The following is a 23864-nucleotide window of genomic DNA, read 5'->3' as shown; positions in this document are numbered from 1 at the left end:
GCTCATGGCCTCTGTTTTGACTCTTAGAATCTATGGCCCTAGCTCCTGCCTTTGTTCTGGAAAAGTGAGGCAAAGAGGCAGAGGCTGCAGGAGCCCTGGTCACAGAGCTTGCAGCACTGGGGATAGAGGGCACCCCAAGGGCATCAGGAAGTGAGGGAGAAGAGATGTGAGGGGTGCACAGCTCATCCAGACCACACAGCTAGGGTGGCCCTGATTCCTGCTTTTCCCCTCAGCACCCTCCCACCTCCCTCTTCTCCCTTTCCTATGGTGGTGGTTATAGGTCTGGATTGCCCCCACAGGCACTTCGACTTCCATGCAATCAAGGGCTCCCCAAAGCACCCCAAAGCACCCCAAAGCATGGCAGCTTCCTCCCTTGCTTCTGATCCTGCCACTCCTCACCTGTGAACAAGAACCAGGGGTAGGGAAGCGGCTTCTCTGATGCTCCTTTGGAAACCAGAGCCTGCTGAGCAGAAGGGCCCTTTAAGACACACAGCTAGCTGAGCAGCCTCGGTTGCTCAGTCAGTACTGGCTGAGCAAACAATGGAAAGGCGAGACAATCCCCAGTGCAAACAGTGGCTTTGTGAGAGAAGAGCATTAGCACCTGGGTGCTGGAGAGAGCTACTCAAGGTCTGAGAAGAACTGTGGGAATACCATAAATAAACAGGGGGACGGGAGCCCTGTGGTTCATCATATATACACTGTTGGCATCTGGAAATCCCTAGTCCTGGGTTTGGGGCTCTCTCCTCAACACTACTGCTAACCCTGAGCCTGTATGTGGGACGTGGAGGGTGTGTAGGGGGCTAAAACACTTGCTGGGTTTTCACTCGGAGACCGTACAGGAGCGGGCTGGGGCACAGCCCACAGCCACCAAGGCAGGGCTTTAGCACGTAGCCTCGATTATTTTTCACATGTGTATCAGGAGAAGAACTCCAGACACACACATTTGCTAAGACTGACATCTCACCTTCACGGGTGGTAGAGGTGGAGGTGGAGGGGGTTATGAGAAACAAGAAAAGGAAGTAGACGCATTCTTTGAACATTTCCTCTAATGCCCGTTATTAATAAAAGACTACACGTTCCTTTCCAAAAATATGGCCTTCTGCTATAGACATAAAACGGAATGGAGAAAAACACGATCATCCTCCAGAAAAGGTAACCACCCACTTCAGCCTCCTAACTTCTGAGGCAGCCATTGAAACTGTGGACACAATGATCTAATGAAATTCAAGTTCACAAAAGCTTACCCCCCAGTGATGAAAAGCGGGATGAGTCACTCATTCACCCTTCATGGAGACAGTGAGCCTCTGCAGAGCTCAGATGTGAGCAAAGCCACCAGCTGGCACAGGCTAAGTGTTGGGTTTGTGACCAGGAGCGCATCTGTAGCTAACGGCAGCCAAGGCAGACAAGGTTACACTGAGAGCAACTTACCTTGGAGTCCAAGGTAATCAGGACAAACAGCGGATGGAAAGACTCCAAAGGAGGGAAGAGGGTCAGAGAAACTCATTCCTAAGTTTTATCAAGTGCACATATTAACTCTCTCATATTTAATGGCACCCAGAGGACAATGGGAGTCAGACTACAAAGGGACCCATTTATAGCGTCCTGTCATACGACTATTGAAAATTAAATAAGGCTGTCTCTAGCTGCTACTGCTATCAATTAGCCAGCAACCACTTCCACAGTCCTAATGATTGCCACATGCACGCTGTACGTTACCTCTGGGCCTGCTAATTCCAAACACAGGAGGCTGGAGCTGGGGACGGCCCTGAACAGTCAGGCCTACAACGGCAAGCATGAGCCACCACTTCTGCCTCACAAAATGAAATGATTCCGTGCGTCAGAATATTTTGGGTAATTTAGCCTAGTTCCTCCTTAAACATATGAACTAGATTATACACTTTGTAGTAACTTAACCTTCACTCACCCAAGTAGTTTTTCTGCCCTATAACCACACGGGCCTCTATTTCTGCTTCGTCTAGTTTTGCAGTTTAAAAAAATGCTTGCTGGGCCAAGTGACCAGGCTCTGCTGACAATACAGTAATTTGTGTCATGGTTGAAAGCTTTCATTTTTGGAAGTGAGAAATTAGTCTTGTGAAAATGTCACTTTATTCTGAGAGATGACTGTGCCAATATGAAGTAAAATCCCATTCTCAAGAGGTCATCTTTGGACATCTGTGAGCCCAGCCCCCTGGGTGCACTTTCATCTGTCTCACACTCCTACCCTCTGCCACCCTGTACTGCTGCGGCTCTCCGGGGACAGAGGCCAGCAGTGTTTACTAACGACAAAGAGTTAATGCTTCTCCTGGACTCTGGAAGAAACCAGATTTTGTCAGTGAGGTTTGGCAATGTGAGAAACCCTGTAACCAATTTCATTTCCTGTCAAATAAATGGTTCACAGGAGAAAGTTGGCCAGTGAGTTTGGGAACTTTACTAAAAGTCTCCTTCGAGTAGTCAGTGTGTCTCTGCTTATCACTGAGGGGTCGGGCGGCCCGGTGAACAGGAGGCAGCTAATCTCGTTCAGTCTCTGACAAGGCAGGAGGGTTAGGGCTCCTCTAAGAAAGGCCACCGCCTAGGCCTCCTGACCATTAGACAATGCTTTTTTAACCTGCAGGGCTCCGAACATCAGTCTGTTAAATGACATTAGAAGAACAGGCTTAATGTCTTCGCCATTTTAACCTAATCCCCTCATCCTGCCCCAGATGAAACAACGTGAGACACTGGTTTAGAGGAGAGAAAGGCAACAAATAGCCAGCTCTGTAAGAGGAGAAACACAGAGTCTGAGGAGTTCTGAGGAATACAAAGTCCCTCAAAGTGCTGAAACACATCTATCCGAACCATGAATGAACCCTCCTTAAGGATGAGACCTTTTATACTTGAAGCTGAAAATGAGCATCTCTGGGTTTAAGCAAACTAAAACCCAATTTTCATAAATATGGTTCTGCACACTGTACTTACACTAAAAAAAGTTAGAACACCTTCATATTAATTTAGAACTGGTAAAAGCACACATTTAAAATGTATTTACCAAATCTGAATAACTTTCTGTCAAAGGTTAAGCTGACAGATTTTACATACGCACTCTGGGCTTGCTTACAAAGTATGCACAAGTAACCCTTAAAGCAGCCAAGTGAGCACGACTAGGCGGGAGGAGGGCAAAGTCTGAAAGAATGGCTTCAGGCCCTTAATTATCCAAAGTAAGGCAAGCACGTCTGGATCTCGAGGACTTGCTGGTGCAGGCAGGCCTGCAGCTCATTAGTCTCCCCACGGCACCAGGGATGCAGTCCAGGAGGGCAGAGCCGGCTCTGTTCACCAGTGAGCAGATCACAAAGCAGAGGAGGGAGTCACAGCAGCCTGAAGCTTCCTCCACTTCAGCCACATCATCCACTTCCATCGCTTTGTGACCGACCACAAACTGTATTCTTTATTTCTATTTTATATTCTTGGTGACACTGAGAGGTGCAGGCTCCAAGCTCAGACCTAGGGAGTCAGTATTAAATTTACTTTATTAAGGATAAGTAATTTGATAATGAAAAGGAAAGACCAAAGAACCAGGAAGTTCCTGGGTTATTTAAAACTCATCCGAGGAGCAGTGCTATCCAGTCATGTGAACTGAGGATGCCCACTACACTGTAGTAGAAAGAGCGAAAACAAACATCTATTCTGTTTATGAGCCACCTCCAGCTTTAATAATCAACACGTATATTAATTGTGCATGGTGCTGAAAATGAGCAAAACTGAAAAAACTGAAGGGCTCAATTTAAAAATAAGACTGATTCCGTGTGCTAGGACTTGCCAGTCTCCTAATCTGAGAAGGGCAGTCAGCACGGCCCTGCAGAATGGCTACGGAGTTTAATGGCCAAAAGGGAATCTGAGACCTCTAATTAATGTCCAGACCTGTTTCTTGTAAATATTCTGCAAAACACATGAGTTTCTTATATAATAAATTCCAGAGAACTCAAAACGTTTTCTGTTTCTTCTGAATGCATCTGCTTCCAGACTGTCTCAGATTCAGAAGGCAGATGGGGCCTGTGGTGAGGGAGACAGAAGAGGGACACTCAAGGGACCATGCTGAGCTACCTCAGCAAAGCTAGGCTCATGGCTCTGAACAGGAGGCTATGAGGAGCCTCAGGGGAGGCAGCTAGGGCAAGGCCCTTCAGGTACTCACTAGCAACAAATCAGGCCAGCAGCCTGGCTTGGGTTCTGTCTCCTTCCTGGGGAAGACTGACATGTTTGCAAGATCTGGACACGCAAGAGCATGAGGCACTCATTTATCAACAGAGTAAGGGAAAGCCCCTCTCCCTATCTTTTCCTTCCTTCTGGGTTTGTGTTGCTGTTAAGTCCAGTATCATCCCCTGTGAGGGCCAAGGAATGAGGTCCTAAGGGGGCGGGGGTCATCCTGGTTGCCAACAAGCTGGAGTGCAGAAGGTGTTTTCCCATGACTCAGTGTGGGATTGTCCCTATGTCTACCATCTTCCCTTACACTCTCCAGGGCTGTGTGTGTATGTGTGTGTGTGTATGTGGGGGGGGGAGAAAGGGGGGGAGAAAGGGGGGGAAGGAAGGGAGCGAGGGGGGAAAGAGAGAGAGAGAGAGAGAGAGAGAGAGAGAGAGAGAGAGAGAGAGAGAGAGATAGATTTGTGCATGTGTCCGTGTCTGTACATTCAGATACCATAGTTGGACATGTCTTCCTCTATTACTCTCTACCTAGTTATTTAAAACTAGTTTTAAAGTTTACATGTACATACATAACACCCACACACACCCACACATGAACACAGCACATGTGTATGTATATAGAGGTCAGAAGACCACCTCTTTCCACTATGTGTGTTTTGGGAATGAAATTCAGATGTCTGGCTCGACAGTAAGCACCCTTAGTGCTAGTCATCTTGCTGGTCCTTCCTCACTTTTTGAGACAGTAAGATGGTGCTCTCTTACTGAACCCGGAGCTCCCTGGCTTAGTTATGCTGGCTGGGTGGTAACCCACACCCAAGGGATCATCCAGGCTCTCAGCCCAGCCTGCACTGGGGTTACAGGTGTGTGCTCCATGACTGTGGGTACTGGAGATGGGACTCAGGTTCTCATCGTACAGTGAGCACCCAGCCCGATGGCTCACCTCTGCAAGGCTCCTTCTCCCGGTTTCACTCAAGGACTAGGGTCATGCAGACGTGCATGCTTGTGTCCCTTACAGAGCCCATGAGGTCCAGAGCACAGCACACACTCTGGAGCCTTTCTTATGAAACTGACGAAGGGCATGAACAAGACTACAGAGAGGTGTCTGGTCTACCCTGTGCTGGGGCTGCGGTGGAGGGTGGATGGGGACCTGGGTAATGTGCCACAGGATTCTCCAAATTAAGAATTCAAGACGTTTACCACCGTGAGTTGGAAAGAAGAGATGCCCATTGAGGCTGCGAGTGAGGGAGGCCGAAGGGAGCAAAGGCTGTTTGTTCTGTTTTAGAGAGGAAATAATCTATGAAGTGCTTTCCAGTGGAAGATATGATGATTATTTTCTGCTCTATTCTGGCTAGTTTAAAGATCTGATCTAACCTCTAGCCCCTCCACCCCAACACACACACTTCAAAGCCTGTCAGCACTTAACTTCCGGTGTTGGTGGTGGGCAGGCGCTCCTCTATGTGAGCAGGACACTTGAGGAAACGACATTGAGGAAACATTTAATACAGCAAAGCCGGGCAAACACACAAACAACCCGCCCTTAGCGTTCTATTCCAAGCAGGCATTTGCATTCTGGGGGATGTGTTTCCTCTTATGTGAGTACATGCTTCTAAACATAAATATGAGCACACTCGAAATCATATGAGAAATATTATGTTTTAACTTCGAGTCTGGAAGACATATTAAGGAAAACCTCCGTGCTGCTCTACTTCTAGACACACAAGTCACTTCCGTCTTCTGGTGTACGCTTCATGTTGCAGAGATCATGCACAAAGTGAACTCTGGGAACGTGTGTCGAAACATGCTCAACATACATGTTCAAGTAATTCACAGCTCTGCTCTAGCAGTAACTGCGGGGCTGTTTGTTTAGAGACAGCAGTAATGCAGGATGACTTCTCTGGAGACATCTGGCTTTTACGTAGTTACCACATAAAAAATGTAGTAATGGTACAAAGCCCAGACTGCGTATATCCTGAAGACATTTGTGAATCGTGTATTTTGCTTTTAAGATAACCCTGGAAGGTACTATGAAACCACGACACTAGTTACTGCCAGGGGTGTCCCCGGAACATCAGAGGTGGCAGATGCCAGGCGTGCACTTCTGCCGCCAGCCCTGAGCACCTCCTCATAGGCCTGCTGCTTCGATGGGAAGCTTGCTGCTTGACTGGAGCAGCTCCCTTCTGAGGCTGGCATTTCCACAGCTTCTATACGGGAACTAGTGCTGGGCTGTGTGAAAGGACCCAGGGAAGGACAGTCCTAGTCTGCCTCATGTGCTTCCCTGTTAAGACCCGTGAACTCACTTCTCCGGGTGGCCAGGCACATGGCACCCTTTGTGGAATGGGGGCTCTGCAGAAAGCCATGTTCCTTGTGGGTGATGCTTTCCTGCTCTCCAATTTTAGAGCTAAGACTGTGGTTTGCTAGATAATCGAGATGAGACATTCTGAGGCCCCATCTTTGCCTATCAAAGTTATCACACAAAATCCACTAATTCTGCCAGGCTGTGGTGGCGCACCCCTTCAATCCCAGCACTCGGGAGGCAGAGGTAGGCAGAACTCTGTGACTTCAAGGCCAGCCTGATCTACAGTGAGTTCCATGACAGCTATGACTGCTCAACAGAGAAACCGGTCTCAGAAAACAGACAAACATCCACTAATTTCAGGCACAGAGCAGGACACAGTGCTAACGGCCCCCTCTGACTCCCTGCACACTTGCTTCCTGTCACTCACTGCCTTTGCTGGCATTTTATCGATTTCTGATCATCTAATTCTAGTTTAGTTTGATGATTCTAATTTTACAGAAATTAGTCATAAAGCTCAAAATAGGGTACACTTAGGTAAATGTGCCATACACACTCAAAATCAAGTGCATTCTGCCACCGTAGGATGTTCTATAAATGCCAATCAGGGGGAGGTGGCTGACAGCGTTTCAGAGCTCCCATGTCTTTGCTGACTTTTTCGGTCTAGTTCTTTATCGGTTGCTGTGGGAAGGACGCAAATCTCCAATAAGGACAGTGGGCAGATCTGTTCCACCCACCTGTCAACGCTCCTGTCCCAGGATTCTGAAGTGTTATGTGTACACGCGTACTTCCCGCGGCCGCACATCTCTTGGAACTTGCTTTGCTCTGACGTGATGTGCTAGGGACGCTGGCTTCCTGTCTACTTGCTTACATGCTCTCTTTCCTTCCATTTGCTTTCTCTTTTGTTTTTAGCTTTATCTTATGTGTATGGTTGTTGTGTTCACATGTATATACACACACCACTTGTATGCATGGTCCCTGCGACGTCTGGAAGACAGTTTCATATCCCCTAGAACTAGAGTTACAGATGGCTGAGTCTATGTGTGGGCTGGGACTTGAAACCCAGTCCTCTGGAAGAGCAAGCGGCCAGCGATCTTGGCTGCTGAGCCATCTCTCCAGCCCCTCTCTCGTTGACTGTCAGCCCAGTTCTTATGATTAAGGTGCAGCTTCGCAGACGGCTTATTGCCGTGTCCTCTCTCATGCATCCTGACAGCTCTTCCTTGTGAATGAGCGCTTGGGGGTCTGCTGCTTATTGCAGTTGTATCTGCCATCTTGTTTTCAGTTGTCTTCTTGTTCCTTCGTTTCTAGCCTCCTTCCTTCGTGACCATGTGCCATCTAAGTGTTCTTCACAATGCCACTTCTTTGGTTGGCTTTTAAAAACACTGCCGCCGCCACCACCACCACCACCACCATCACTAGTGTGTGCCACGGCTAACTCAGGATGACCCTGGAGGCAGCTCTCTCCTTCATCTTCACATGGCTCCTGGGATTTAGTGCTGGTCACCATGGCTTCCACAGTGAGGCACCTTACCTGCTGAGCCATTTCACTGTTTTTTTGTTGGCTCTTGGGTTATTCATTTTTATATAATTTCATATCAGCTGCTGTGACTACAAAACAGATCTGTAACTTTTTCATCTTCACATAGATGGTGTGAAATATAAACTCATATATAAACTCCATGCAAACTCATAACCACACAGGTCCATATCCCTTCCCTCCCCTCCTTTGTTCTGTAGTTTTTACATCAGGTTCATCTACAAACATTACCACCTTGAAAGACATGGTGTGCTTTTGTTTTAGGAACCTACACAGAGCACACACGTAAAATCAGGCGAAGAGAAGGAAGACAAGGGACGAGGATGTGAACAGAAAACCTGCAGTGACCTGGGCATTTACCAGTCCTTGTAAACACTCTCCCATTTGGACAATCTGAGCTCCCATCTGGTATCTGCTCAGCCCTAAGAGCTTCCTCTAGCATCACAGAGCAGGCGGGCATGCTGCCGGCCACTCTCCTTCCCCTCAGAGTCTTCAGTTGGCTTTCTCCCCGAGAGGTCTTCTCACCTGACAGGGAATTCTGGGTTCATGCTTTTTCTTTTAGCACTTTAAAAAGTCTGTCCAGCCTCTCTGAGGCCCTGTGGTTACCCACGAGAGCAGGGATGGTAACCGTCCAGTTGTTTGCTTCTACAGACCTGTGCCAGCCTGGACTGCGGGGCTCTGTTTGGTGGCTCTGCACTGCTGCTTGTCAGCTGTTTAGACAGCAGCACGTCTCAGAATGAGGTCCCTGTGCTGACCCAACTGCTCGCTGTTAGCATCTCAATCTTAGACCTCGCTCTGTCTTTCCCCCATTTGGGATTTGTGTACAGTTTCCATTGCTTGCCTAAGACATCTCATCTCTCTACTGAAATTTTCATGCATTGAAAACATGTGTCATCTATGAAAAAATGGAGAAGCGTTATTAGTAGTTACTTCAAAAATCCTTGTCTGTAAGTTCTAACATCTGGTTCATCTTGGGGTTGAGCTTAATTGATTTTCTTTTATGTAGAGAATGTGTTCCATTTTCTTGATTCCTTCGAAGTCGGAAAAATTTGGACTGTATCCTGAATAAAATGAATGTTAAGTTGTTGGGAGTCTCCGTGTTTTGAGCAGGCTCTGGTTTCTGGGCAGCCCTCCCCCATCCTTGACTGGGACATAAGAGCTGATTTTGCAGGTGTAGATCAAGGTCCAGTCGTGGTCGAGGGTCTCGGGGGCTCCTCTTTCTCTTCTGTGGCTCCTCCACGACTCTTAGGGTTTAGGACTCTATGTGCCTTCCCTTACTGATTCTCCAGGCCAGAGAGGCTGTCACTTTCCCATGTGTTCCCCAATTCTGCTGTGTGGGCACAGACTATAGTTAGACCAAGCTTTCAAAAGGGTAGAGAGACAAAAACACAGGTTGCTGTTTCCCGTCTTCCAGAGCGACAGCCCTTCCAGATCTCCAGGACTGCACTTTAGGTCAGTGTCTTACATACTGCTCAGGAATCAGGCCGACATTTGGAGGAACACAATCTGGGACCTGTCTGGCTGCCTTTTGGGGTTCTACTATTCTCTGCAGCATCTGTCTTTTTCAGGTTGACCTCGGTGGTCTCCCAGGCCAGACAGAGTGAGTTCTTCATTAAGAGCAACTGCCTTACCCTGCTGTGACTACGTGGATTATACTTGGCTCCAGGATAAAAGCTGGAAACACGTAAAGCCTCTATCTCCCTTCTTCTAAACGAGTGCAGAGTCCAGGAGCCCACTTCATCCACTGACCAGTTCCTTTGAGTGGTGACGTCTTGTGTTGTTTGTCCACATGCTGTAGCAGTTTTCTGTGGGGCTATTAAGTGGTCTCAGACCACTTAATTCTCAAGCTGACTTTCGACCATAGCAGTATTTAGTGAGTGACTCTTCTGTACAAGGCAGTGAATCGGAGAAGTCAGAATGGGGTTAGAAACAGAAAACACACCAGGGAACCCGGGATGAAGAGATGATCTCTCATGGGATACCATCAGCATAGATGACTAAGAAGGACTTGGGGACTGAGTGTTCTGTCTGTGCTGGCAAAGGGGACAGGAAGTAGAACCTGAAGAGCACAGGTTTCTAACAGTGCCTAAGCTCACGGCAGAAGCCTTCGGACTAGATGGGCGTGGCCAGAGGGAGAGAGAATCACAATGGGTGTCTACCGGGCGAAGGAAGCTGAAACACCTCTAATTCCATCAAGGTCGTCTGTCAGTCCAGCTTTCACACCCCTAGTTTTGGTAAGGGCAGAGAACTGGAGATCGTGGGGAAGGGATCTCTCAAATGTAAGATGTCATCAAGATTTCTAAGAGGGAGCTGCAACTGAGGTCAGAAGTCCTCCTCCAGGTGATTTCATTATTAAGTAGAATTCTCCCCAAATCCTCATGGCTGGAGACCAGCAGCACTGGGCTTGCTCTTACAGAAGGCAGCATGAATGTGTGTCTGGTGTTCATATCATAATGGTACCTTCCCCCCCTCAATGATTCCCAGCAGTGCTGTGCTCACGCGGTATAAAATAACTAGGCTGGGCAGAATAAGCAGCGAACAACATGCTCTCTGTCCATTGCAGGGGTCAGATGCCCCACAGAAGTGACTTGGAGAAGAGAGGAGAAGGAGGAGGCTCTCGACAGGAAGAAAAGGAACTTCCAAAGTCCATATTAAAAAAATCTATAAAATGCATACATGCAAGCAAAATACTTAGATGAATAAATTTAATAAGATACTCTCCAGACAAATTAATGTGTGTGTGTGTGTATACGTGTTAATGACAACAATGAAAATATTCTAAAAATTACATTTAAAAATGAAGACTTTTAAACTCATCGACGGGCTAGGGAGTTGGCCCAGCAGCTTGCTCTGCGAGCCCAGTGAACTGAGCCAGGGTTCCAGAACCAGGAAAAGGTTGGACAGGTATGTAAGTGCCTCATCTTCTGGGAGGAGGGAGGCAGAGACAAGAAAATCATGAGAAGCTCAAGGGGCCAGCTCACTTGGTATGCACCTCAGCAAACAGGAAGAAAACCTGTCTCAAACAAGGGAGAGAGCAAGATCTGACGCCCGAGGCGCACATCGCTGTGGTGCACTTACACAAGCACCCCCCCCACCCACAGAGTGACTTCAGCTAGTGTGAGCTGGCTCTCACTTCTAATTATGATTTATCAAGTTATTCCACAATTTCCTATTTGCACTAAAAGAAAAGTTATCTTCTGATTACATTTTCCTTGACAACATCATCTAATTTTCAAATGTTACACATGGTAACATTCTTAATCCTCCAATGGCAGAGATGATTAACTGAGTCCACGACGGGGCAGCCAGGAACCTCATACACTTACGTATGTACGTACGAGCTGCTGTGGCTGAGCACAACGGGGCTGGGTGACTTCTGTTCCCTTCAGCCTGTTCAAAATGTTCCAGCCAGCAAAATGGGAGCCAGGACCCTGCTGAGCCGTGGACCCTTTGAGCCACGGCTGCTAATGTGGCTGGGGAAGGATATTCTAACTTTATTCCTACTAAACCCTAGAAGAGAAACAAGCAAACTAGACTTCAGAGTTTGCTGTCTAGTGTCTTGTTTATGCAGGAGGTCCGGAGACCACAGTGAGCCAGCAGTGCCTTTCTCAGGGAACACTAGTGAAGAGAATGTTTAGAAAGACGTTAATACTATTTACTCTGAATAGCCCAGTTGTTTGATTGTATAGACAGATTTAGCCAATAAGTATACATTCCCACTTACACGATTATGCAAATATTTTAGAAGACTATGTCAAATAATATTTGACTGAAAACTATCTTATTTGGTTGAATGCCAGTTACTATACCACGGGCTTCTAGATCTCAGTGTCTACTTGTCCAAAATAGGAAGAATTTTCCTCTGTCATCAGCCAGACCTGCTGATGGGCGGTAAGATCAGAGAGACAGACTCCAAAGAAGACAAGTGCCACCCCCAAGATATTTAACATTTCCAAATGTTAAATCAGATGTAGTTCTACAGATGTAGTTTTCATTCTTCAATAAAAGAGAAAATGTCAGGTAGGTAAGTGTCAAGCTTATCTACCTGACTGAAAATTCATGAGTTCTAAGGTTCTCTTAAGCTGAAGTAGTAATAAGACTGAACTGTTTTATTACTTTCATGTTTCATGTATATGATAAGCCACATGTAGACATTATTTGCACTTCCATAGAGTTTACTAATTTCCATCAGCCTCAGACGCTGCAGTGCCCTGTGATTAAACTTTCAAGGCTTTAGGTGATTTGTTTTATTATAAGCACTCAGCTCCCCTAAAAATGAGGGTAAAAATGGAGGGCAGCCTTGGCTCTAAAGCCGAGCAGCCCCTTTTCTGAGTAGCATCTGTGGTAACGACAGGCTCTCTTTAGACCAACAGAGCATGACTCAGTCCTTGTGAGTGAATGGAACTTCGGCTTCTCCTCGAGTGCGGGTGATGGATTGTTTTGTTTTCTGTTTTTAAACGGATCCATCCATCTTCCAGCCTCCATAACCACAGAGTGCAAGGCAAGCTGAGCCCAGGGGTGCAATTTCTTTTTTTTTTTTTTTTTTTTTGCTATGTTCCAGAACAAAACTACTTGTCTGGCTTAAAGGATTTACTTGTGACCTTGGCCTTAATAGTATATTACTCTAAACAAGGGTTAACTTCTCTGGAACCCTCAGAGATCAACTAATTTCTCTATTGGCTATAACATAAAGGGCTGCATGTCCATGTATATGTGACTGTCTTATTTATTCTCGAGTACAGTACAATGAGAAGACAATATGTCCTCGGACTGTGGCCTGCACTCTGTAATGCGTTTTGCTTTAAGGTCAATATTATAGGTCAAGCTTCACTATTTTCTACGGCCCATGGAAGGGTTCTTGGGCAAAGTGTGTCTATTAAGGGAACTAGAAAACAGATTGGGCATTGCAGCCTGTGTCAGAAGGGATCAAGGACACAGCTAGCAAGGGTGAGGTGAAAGAAAGGAGCTGAGGCACACCAGGAAGAGACAAACAAGAAAGGTGCCTGGGCACAGCGGAGGCCGAGCCCAGTGCATTGGTTGTTAATGGAAGAGAGGGAGGGACAGGTCTGGCAAAAGGTGGCCGAGCACCCAGCTAGATCTGGAGCCTGGGGTCCAGAAGACACAAGACTGATTTGCAGCATTCCACATAGCCAAGGAGTACAGAGAACAAGGTGGGGTGTGGCAAAGGACAAGGAAATCAACCCCAGGAGTTCACTGGCCAAAGCTAGAGAAATCTGGGCAAAAATAAACAAACGTCAGCACTGAACTAAAACCTACAGAGTGAACTACAGAGTCAGCCTTGGCAAGGGTAGCACAGTGGTCAGTTCCTCTGTCATCAGCCAGTCCTGCAGATGGGCGGTAAGATCAGAGGGACAGACTCCAAAGAAGACAAGTGCCACCCCCAAGATATTTAACATTTCCAAAGGGACAAGCTTCACTGGAGAATCCCAGAGATGCCAATAACACCTCAGAAGAGTCCTGAAGAGACCACACTCCTGACCGTGCTGTGGACACTTCTGAAGCTTTGGCCATATACAAGCAGCTTCAACAGAAGCAGGACAAAATACCAGGAAAACTTAAATACAGATGAACAAACCAACACCATGAAAGAGGAGACTGAGGGGATGAGACAGGTAACAGCGCGGCCCCAGGAGCGCAGGGCGGAGTGGAAAGGGTACAGGGAGAGAGCAGCAAGTTCATGGGAGGCTTGGCTTCCTTAACAGTATGACAACAATGTGAATGTTAGGGTTTGAGAAAGACACGAATATAAACGCAACTGGTACCACTCTGTGTGTGTGTGTGTATGTGTGTGTGTGTGTGTGTGTGTGTATGTGTGTTAGGGGCACATATGTGTGCACTCATGTGGAGGCCACGGAATAACCTTGGTGCTACCATCAAGGATGCCGCTCACTTTGTTGGAAAACAGCTCCACATGGAGCTCACCAATGGGCTATCCAGCCCCAAAGAGCCTCGTTATAGACTTGTGCCACTGTGCCCTGCATCAATCCAGGAAACATTTTGCCTGGACTGTCTCCCTGAGCTGGAACTCTTACTATTTATGTTACTTTTCTGTAAATATAAAATTATGTAAAAATAAAATGCAATGATAGCGGCAATGAAAACAGCACAGACTCTGACATGGACTCCGCTCCACCCCCACCCTGCCCACACCCCACCCCCACCCGACCTACCCCCACCTGCCCATGCCCTGTCCCTCCATGCCCACCCTCTTCTGCCCTCGACTTTTCTGCTAGGCACTGCTTTCTAAGACAGCACTTGTTCTCCATTTTAGCTTAGTGTCTTCCTCACAGCCTGCCCTATGTGAGCAAGGCTTCTTCTGTGAGAACAGGCAGAGGCGGTTTCAGGCATGAAGACTGTAGAAGACGGCAGAATACAATGTTGAAAGGAACGACTAAAGGTACAGAATTTTTGACTCCTCAGCTCCTGGATGGGAGCAGTCCCCCACTTCCTGCACAGAGCAGGTAACATGGACAGCTCACTCCTCCACCCATTTCATGAACTGAGCTAGGCAGCTGGGGCTCAGGTCAGCTACTGGTGGAGGAGAAAGATGATAAACATCAAAAACGCAGCAGAAAAGGGCAAGATGCAGGGGAATAAAGCACTCTGGGCATTTTACTGAGAGACGTACAGGGATGCAGGAGTAAAAAAGAAAGTCTTTGGGCTGGAGAGATGGCCCAGCGGTTAGGAGCACTGACTGCTCTTCCAGAGGTCCTGAGTTCAATTCCCAGCAACCAAGTGGTGGTTCACAAGCATCTGTAATGGGATCTGCTGCCCTCTTCTGGTGTGTCTGTAGACAGCTACAGTGTACTCACATATAATAAATAAACAAATCTTTAGAAGAAAAGAAGAAAGTCTTCCTGTGGCCTTTGAAATTCAGCAGGATCTCGAAGGAAAGTTTAGGGTCTGAATAACTGAAAGGCCAAATAACAGGGATGCCACCTCAGATGACAGAAGAGGAGAAACCGGATGCGACCTCCAGATGAGAGTCTCAGGAGCAAACCCACTAAGGGAGGCCAGGGAGGACACAGGTACAGATCGCCTGGAGCAAGGGGGATGGGAGGAAGGTGGTTGGGCAAGGAGTCTTAGGGGCTCCCAGAGTAACCTCAGACTTTATCTGCGGGCAATAGGGCACTGCTCTACAAAACAGCACAGAAGCAAAAAAAGACAGAATTCTGGACTCGAAGAACCGTAAGAAATCTTTGGTATAATTCTGGGCAGCCTTCCATCATAAGACTGTGCATGCGTGTGTGTTGTGTACACACGTGTGTGGTAGCAGGCTGGCCTCACGAGTCTTGCCCTCCATCTTATTCATGAAGCAGGGTCTCTCTGCTGAACCAGAGCTCACACACAGGTTAGCTAGCCGGCTTGCTCTAAGGGTACTTACTGTGCTGACACTGTGAATTCTGTGACTACAGTTAGATACATGCCCACCTAACACTCACACAGGTCTTGGGGATTGGACTCCTATCCTCACACTGGGATGGCGAGTGCTTTGTCCAACGAGCCATCTCCCCAGCCCTTCCCCAGCCCTTCCCCAGCCCTTCCCCAGCCCTTCCCCAGCCCTTCCACCTTAATTTTCAGACATGGTCTCTTGTTGAATCTGGAGTTCACAAACTCGGTCAGAGTAGCTAACCAATGGGATCCACTTGTCTCCACCACTCCAGCACCAGGGTTGCAGGTCTCTGAGCCCAGCCTTTTACATGGGTTCTGTGGATCTTCACACGCGTGCAGCAAGCCACCCTGCCAAGCTCCCATAGGACTTTTTTTAATTGAGCTCTTCTCTGCCATAGATTGGAGCCCTCGGGTCACATGATGCTTTTGTTTGCTCCCAGACTCTGCGTGAGGTACGTCTCAGGAAGCGGCTGAGAAGACACACCTTTTTAAAGTGTGTCCCACCGCAATGAAGAAATGACTGATTCTTCTGTGACATGATCCTTGCAGTGGCTGGTCACTCTATCTCCCGGATCCTCTCTTAGGTTACACACCCTTCCCCCTCACTTCATGTGACTTACGGGTTCTTCACTGTAACCTTACCTGCTTCTCTGGCTCCCTGGGCTTACTAACACAATGCTAAATACCATCTCAGACTAACCCGCACTTAGGAGTTGGAAAACCATAAGGACCCAGTGCCCAGGCTAGCACTCCTCCAGGGCTTCTGGATCAGCTCCTGCTTCCAGGCTGCAGGTTCCTGACTAGACTTCCCCGGATGATGGACTACAAGCTGTACAAGAAATAAACCCTTTTCCAAGGTGCTTCTGGTCATGGTGATTTATCACAGCCACAGAAACATCTGACAATCTTAGAATGGGTGCTGTCTTAGGGTTTCTACTGCTGTGAAGAGACACCATGACCGCGGCAAATCTTAGAGAGGAAAACACTTAGCTGGGGCTGGTTTACGGTTTCAGAGGTTCAGTCCATTATTGTCACAATGGGAAACCTGGTAGCACGCAGGCAAACACGGTGCTTGAGGAGGAGCTGAGAGCTCTTCAACTTGATCCACAGGCAGCAGGAGGAAAGGAGGAGACGGCCTCACTAGGCCTAATTTGAGCATGAGACACTCAAAGCCCGTCCCCACAGTCACATGCCTACTCCAACAAGGCCACACCTCCTAAGAGTGCCACTCCCCATGGGCCAAGCATTCAAACAGGAGTCTGTGGGGCCACTCTGATTCAAGCCACCACAGGTATGCATCTACAACAGTCACCTGCACTTTCCTGCCTCAGTCTTCGATAGTCATGAAGTAGAGTCAACCAGGGCTATGGGTGAGTGGTTCACAGGTACGGTGGAGTATTACTCAGCTGCACACAATGCTGCCTTCCACAGCAGTGTGGATGGACGATAGAAGTAAGTCAGGCACACAACGACAAGCATCGGATGCTCTTACTAATGGGAAGTCCAGCACTGATGTATCTCAGAGAAGCAGAGAATGTAGAAGAGGACTTAGCAGAGCCCAGAGGTGTGTGGGAGGACGATGGGTGATGAGAGTATGGGGTGAACCACTTTTAGCAGAGGAGAACTACTATGGTTGGCACTAATCAAGCGAATGCTTCATGACGGCTTGTAGTGACAATTTGTGAATGCTCCCAGAACAAAGGGCAATGTCTGAGGTGACAGATATGTCACTACCCTGATCTGACCCCACACATGAACACTTGCACTAAAATATATGTACATTTACCATGTCAAAAAACAATACAGTAAAAAAAAAATCAAAAGGGCCAGCACATCTTTTGCTATTCATTTACTTACCTTGGACTTTAATTTTGTTTAAAGGAGACATCAACCAACTTGATGAAGAGGAAGCCTTACTGGTGATAGGAGGGTACGTAAGTGTAACTGTGTACTTTTTCTGGCCAGAGACCCCAGCTTGCTCCTTGCCTCCCTGGATTCACATAGCTCCCAGCAGAGTCTGCAGCTTGAGAGCAGGCTCATGCTGCTCCGTCTGCCTCTGACACACAGTGCAGGGAATGGCTTGCTCCTTCTCATGGTGAGTCACCGTGCCTTTAGACAGACCCTGTGCGGCACTGTCTGGGGAGGGGTGGTGTCTTTCCCTTTCAGTCTATGCAGTCGGGCAGTGACTGAGAGCCTGCTGTGGTGTTTCCCAGCAGGGCCCTGCAGGCTTTAGCCCTAGGCTGTGGCAATGACAGTGGAACGTGTATACCCTGAAGGGCACAGGATCCCAGGTCCAGTGTCAACCCTACCGTACCCCCACTTTGATATTCCAGGCAAACTGGGTCACTCACTGGTGGAGACAGCCTTGCACCATCCTCACTGTGCTCCCTCAGGCTTTGCTGAGATTTTGAGTTTTTAATATTAAGTCAGTATCTACTGAAACTGGGGGTTTTACGTCTCTGGACAGGTTTGGTAGGGTAAACAGAAGCTACTTAAGCACGTAGGGCTTCTTGAGAGGCACTGAAGTAATCCAGAGCTCTTGGAGAGCGGCTGCAAACGCCAGCATCTCTAGCTGCCACTGACAACCTCAGCCATGTACTGTAAGACAGGAAGGAGCTACAGTTTGGATACAGAAATGTTCTCCACAGGCCACCATATGAAGGACTTGGTGTCCTGCTTGTGAGGCAGCTGAGCGAGTAGAAGCACTGAGAGGGACTGGGTAGGTTTGCAGATTACTGGGGGACACTGTAGCCCTAGTTCTTTCTTCGTCTGTCCCTTGGCTTTGAATAAGGCATAAAACTTAGTTCTGTCATGAGCTTCTGTCATAACATGCTGTCTCTTGGCTAGCACAGAGAAACAGACAACTGAACTGATCTACAGAAGGAAACTGCTACAACAAATCTCCTTTTGTCAGCTGATTACTTCAGGCATTTTGTTACAGTAATAAAAAGCTGACTGAAAGCTGCCTGCCTGCCTGCCTGCCTGCCTGTCTGTCTGTGGAGAATGGCGTCCTTTCCTTTGCCCTCCAACTCTCCGGCAACCATGGTAGACTCATGGGGGAGAGGAGGACTCTGGGAAATGCTAGGATCTTGGCTCTCCTCTGTAGCCCAGGAGACTGCAGGAGCAGACCAGAGAGGGGGCTGGGGAGGCAAGCTGAAAGTGCCTTCCTCAGGTTTGTTTTCAAGACACCATTGATGACTGGATGGGCAATAGTTTAATTTCTACCCTTGATTTCCTCATTACTACATACACTTGCAGCGAAATGCCTTGCTTCTAGCCTACAGACATCACTGTGTTCTCGCTACCATAAATGGAGAAGTGGATTATCTTCTTTGACCTTGAGACAGTGGTTCTCAACCTGTGGGTCATGACACTTTGTGGTGTCAAACGACCATTTCACAAGGGTCGCCTAAGACCATGAGAAAGCACAGAATTTACATTATAATCCATAATGGTAGTAAGACTACAGCTATGAAGTAGCAACAAAAATCATTTAACGGTTGGGGTCACCCCAGCATAGGGAACTGTATTGAAGAGATGCAGCATGGGGAAGGCTGAGGGGCATGGACTTACAGCCACTTCAGGAGGAATGCCTCCGCCACACGAATGTCAAGTATTTTGTTAACATGTGGCATCTCCCCCTTTCTATGAAGTACTTTTCTTTCCATTACTGCATGAAGGCGCGCAGTGAGCAGTGCTTTGGAGGCAGACTGCCTGGGCGGACTCAGCTCAAGCACTTTCCGGTTCTAATGCCCCAGGTGAATGAATCTTTCCAGACTGGTCCATACTGGTCTCTTCACCTGACGACTTCAGCTGTCAACACCGGCTGCCTGAGAAGGGCATTGAGGGAGGTGGCACACTCAGACACTGAGGTCGTGGCACGACACGGGGAGGCACTCACAGACATCAGGCACCACGGTATTGGCATCACCATCACCGCTGCCTTCCCATGAGGCTTTTGTGATGTCTGTATGTTCAATTTGTTTGACCTGTTAACAGTCTGAGGTGCTCATGGGGTATGCGGGGCTTACTCGCTGGGCGTGCAGCGATGTGAACGCATATCGGGCTCTTCCCTTATGAACCCTGGTTTTGGGATCAGGACACAGCAGAGGGAATATTCAGCCTCTTTAACACAGGAGTCTGAGTAATGCCTGATACTTGCTGATATGTATGTGCTTCAGATGATCAACAGTCAGGTGCATGGACAGTTCTTTAGTGGCTTACCTTTAGTCTGTCTTTGGGTAGTGCCACAACCCCTTGTTTAATGATTTCCAAGACCCGTTCCACTGACAGCTCAGCTCCAGATTGTAGCAGTCTTGAGCTAAAGAAGGAAATTACCTGTAAAGAAAGAGCCATGAAAACAAAGATTTACTTATTTTATTTTATGTGATTGGCCTGAATGTGAGTATGTGTGTTACATGTATTCCTGGTGTCCATAGAAGTCAGAAGAGGCCATCAGATGTCCAGGAACTGGAGTTACACATGGTTGTTAGCCAGCATGTGGGTGTTGGGAACTGAACCCAGTGCATGAACAGCCAGCACTAACCTCTGAGCCATCTTTCCAGCCCTGAAGTTATTGTTTATCAATAATTGTTTAATAGTCCTCCTGCCTCAGCCCCAAGCAGCCAGGATTACAGGCGTGATACCCAAGGCATACACTGAACCACCAACTTGCTAAAAATAGATTTTCAGTGACGCCCTTCTCACCCAAAGTCAAACCTTCCTACTTCCACTTTTAAAGGAACCTGGATTTCACTTATCTGACCTCTCTATAGGATTTGGGGGCAAACACGAGTTCGCCATGCCTTTCAGGGAAGTTAATCATCCTGCGAGTTGAGAGTCTATCTGGCCACCTCCCACGCTGTCCTGTTTTCTGTTTGTTCTAGAGCAGTGCTGAGCAGAAAGGAAAGCAGAATCCGCAGTGTGCCAATTTCCAAGCATAATAAGAGACCCCAGAAGAGTCACACAGGAAAGGAATCTTAATGGCTAACATGGTATCTGGGAATTATCTATGGTTTTAATTCACCTGCAGCATTCTTAGCCCCAGTCACCAAGGACATCAACAGGAAGCTTCTGTTTGGTGTCACTACATAGCCTGAACTATGCAGGAAAATGCTACCATAGCCCCAGTCCAGTCACTGGGAATTGTAACTGGAAATTGAGAGCAGTGGGGTAGGGCTCTTATCTGGGTGAAGTTTGTCGTGCGAGGGTGAGGACCAGAGTTTAGTTCCTGGGGCTCACATAAGGAATCCAAGGCTAGGGGTTGGAGATTTAGCTCAGTGGTAGAGCGCTTGCCTAGCAAGCACAAGGCCCTGGGTTCGGTCCCCAGCTCCGGGGGGGGGGGGGGGGGGGGAAGAATCCAAGGCTAGAGAAGCAGGGAGGCAAGAGGGCTCCTGGTGTTTGCCACGAGCCAGCCTGCTGTACTCCGGTGAATTCCATGTCACTGAGAGACTCAGTCTCAGAAGAGAAAACAAGACAAGAACAAAGGAAGGAGGGAAAGTGTCGTGTTGTCCTCGAGGGATGGTGTAGAGGTGACCGTGGGTCTGCACACAGGTGCACGTGCAGACAGAAACATAAACATACCACCATACACACCAAAACAAACACCAGGCCGACTGACGGTGGAGCTGGAGAAACAGTTTAGTGTTAGGATGCTGGACGCTTGTGAAGTCCTGGGTTCAAGCCCCAGTTCTGCAGAATCCACGCCAGCCAAGCAGTCCAGTAAACCACAAAGAATGCCAAAGGAGGTTCCCAGGGAAGTGCTATTAAAACCACAATGTTACAGAGATCAGCAAGACTGCTGACTTCTTCATTCGAAAGGGGAACATAGTTTTCAGTCAGACATGCAAAAATGTAAACATTTGTTTCTAACAGCTGAACTTCCGGCTGGTGAGACAGTTCAGTCCGTAGAGGCTCTTGCCACCATGCCAGATGACCTGGATCTGATCCCTGAACCCACACAGTGGAGGGAGAGAACCAGTTCCCTGAGTTGTCATCTGATCCCCATAGATGTGCTCCCCCCCCAAAAAATGTAAAAGATTTTAAAGTGTTGAACTTCTCTCTTTCTGTTTCCTGCCTGGCTTCCATTTCACACATAAAATACATAACACAAACTTTTGAAAATGCTTACATGTTTTCTTTGAAATATCTCTCATAAGTACTTATTCTTGAAGAGTACTGGCTTTTTTTTTTTTTTTAACTGTTTTAGTAGACAGTTATCCTGCTGTGCAAATGCCACAGGAATATTTTCACACTGGGGAAAAAGACACTACCCTGTGGCCATCAGCGAGTGTGCACCTCTCAGTTCAGGCAAGGGGCAACCACGAGGTGGTCAGCTACTTTACAAACTGCTGACTTTGCCCACAACAGGTTGGCTTTTCTATGTGTTCAGCACAATTTCAGGTTTTTTGGGGACTCTGGGATTAAAGTTCTGTTCCCAGAGTCCAAGGCATATGAAGGGATTTTATTATCTAGTGAGCTAAGAGCTGAAGACAGGCACATCACAAAGAGAAAACACATTACCAAAGGCCTGCTAGAATCTTACTTTAAAATATAAAAAAAGGGTTGGTGAGAGGCCTGGGCTAGTAAAGGAATTTGCTCCCCAAGCTTGGTAATCTGAGTTTGATCTCTGGGACCCATCTAAAAGGCATGCACACACATACCTGACACACACAACAATAAAAAATTATAAATAAATGAAGTATGCAACTAAGATATATAAAGTGGTTAAAAATGTATAAATATTGGCAATTTCTTGTGATTTAGCCTCACAAATTCATTGAAAATTAATTCAAATTAATTTCTTTGGCCAAGTATTAAAAACATTCTAAAAAATGAAAAAAAAAAAAAACAACCCAATGAATTAGTTTATGACTAAGACTCAGACCTGATGCTTACAGCTTTTGAACAGTCACTAAAGGCGGATGATGCTCACCGACACAGAATGACTTTCAGATCAGAAGCAACCATGAAGCCTCGTGAAATACTTGACCCTGGGCCTGGTCAGAGACCCTCTAACTGATGTCCCGGTGCTTCTGACAGTCAGCCAGAAGCTAGGCCAGAGGCTCTTAAAACTTTTTTGACTAAATGTGAGAACAGGCTAAAAAAAAAAGTATATATTTGCAACATGTTCTATTTATTTATAAATTATGTAACGTAGTACACGCAGAGATTTCTTCTAAAAATTCTGCGTGCACGTTTTGCTTGCCTGCACATATAGGCACCGCATGCATGCCTGATGCTCAAGGAGGACAGAAGAAGGTATCAGATTCCTAGGAGCTGCAGCTGCAAGATGGCTCTGAGCTGCCAGTGCTGGGAACTGAATTCTGGCCCTCTGCAAGAGCAGCCGGTGCTCTAACTACTGAGCAATCCGTCCAGCACAGCATCAGGTGAGGATGAAAAGACAGCATGTGATGTCGAGATGGCTCAGAGGGCAGAGGTGCTCACTGCTAAGCCTGGTGGCCTACTCGGAAACCCGTATTACGGAAGGAGAGAGCTGGCTCCAATGGACTGTCCTATGGTCTTCATGTGTGCACTGAGGCGTGCCCACCATATATATCTTCAGTTTACACAACAGGCAGTTAACAAGGGTGGGTAAAGACAAGAAGAACTAGATTTTAAAGAATTACTTTCTGGTGCTCATTAAGCTATTACTGAAAAGACCTGGGTAACTGGTTATCTTGCTAATCACAACGGCTTCACATCAACTGCAAGCAATTAGAACTCCTAGAAAGACACAGTATGTTAATTCTATTCATCCACTTGTCTATCTGTCTGTCCATCCATCCATCCATCCATCCATCCATCCATCCATCCACTTACCTGTTTATTTATAGACAGGGTCTCTCTCTATAGCCTTGGCTATCCTGGACTGGATGATTGACACATTCATTCATTCATTCATTCATTCATTCATTCATAGACAGGGTCTCTCTCTCTAGTCCTGGCTCTCTTGAGTGCTGGGATTAAGGTATGTGCCTCCACAGCCAGCGGACTCATTGCTTAATCCAAAGCACCAAACAGAAACCTTCCCAGTCAGACTGATGGACCTACTTCTCAGGAGATTGTGTGGGAGTCTCACTTCTACTTCACAAGGTAGCACCCACTCTAGAAGGAGATGCCAATTTGGCATTGACCTTTGTCACATATGCTGATCTTTTTGTTATTTCTCTCAACTTTGAGGATAAACATGATATTTTCCAAAGATTTCTTTAATTGAATCTAGATCCTATAGGAACACAATTATTTTTCTTCCTTTCCTTTCCTTCCATTTTTATTTTCTTTTCCCTTTCTTTCGTGGTTTATTTTCCTCTTTCCTTCCCCCTCCCTTTCTTCTCCTCTTCCTCCTCCTTTTCCTCTTCCTCCTATTCTTTTTGTTTTGTGGTGGAATCCAGGTTTTGCATAGTCTAATCAAGAGGTTCCCACTGGGGACATCTCTAGCCTCTAGAC

The 23864-nt window shown here is 47.2% G+C and overlaps 1 protein-coding gene across 13 annotated transcripts in view; it reads right to left on the bottom strand.

Moving 5' to 3' along the window:
* The window catches only part of Dym (dymeclin), a 297388-nt gene that overhangs the window by 21539 nt on the left and 251985 nt on the right, over positions 1–23864 (bottom strand). For all 13 annotated transcript variants that reach the window (XM_087592291.1, XM_087592295.1, XM_087592293.1 and 10 more), the window contains 1 exon segment: positions 19641–19754. In XM_087592291.1, coding sequence (XP_087448417.1) covers positions 19641–19754 — 114 coding nt within the window.

This window comes from Rattus norvegicus, chromosome 18 (genome assembly GCF_021556685.1).
Source record: "Rattus norvegicus strain SHRSP/BbbUtx chromosome 18, alternate assembly SHRSP_T2T, whole genome shotgun sequence".
In the NCBI taxonomy this organism is placed as follows: Eukaryota; Metazoa; Chordata; class Mammalia; order Rodentia; family Muridae; genus Rattus; species Rattus norvegicus.
This window is presented reverse-complemented; position numbering and strand designations above follow the sequence as displayed.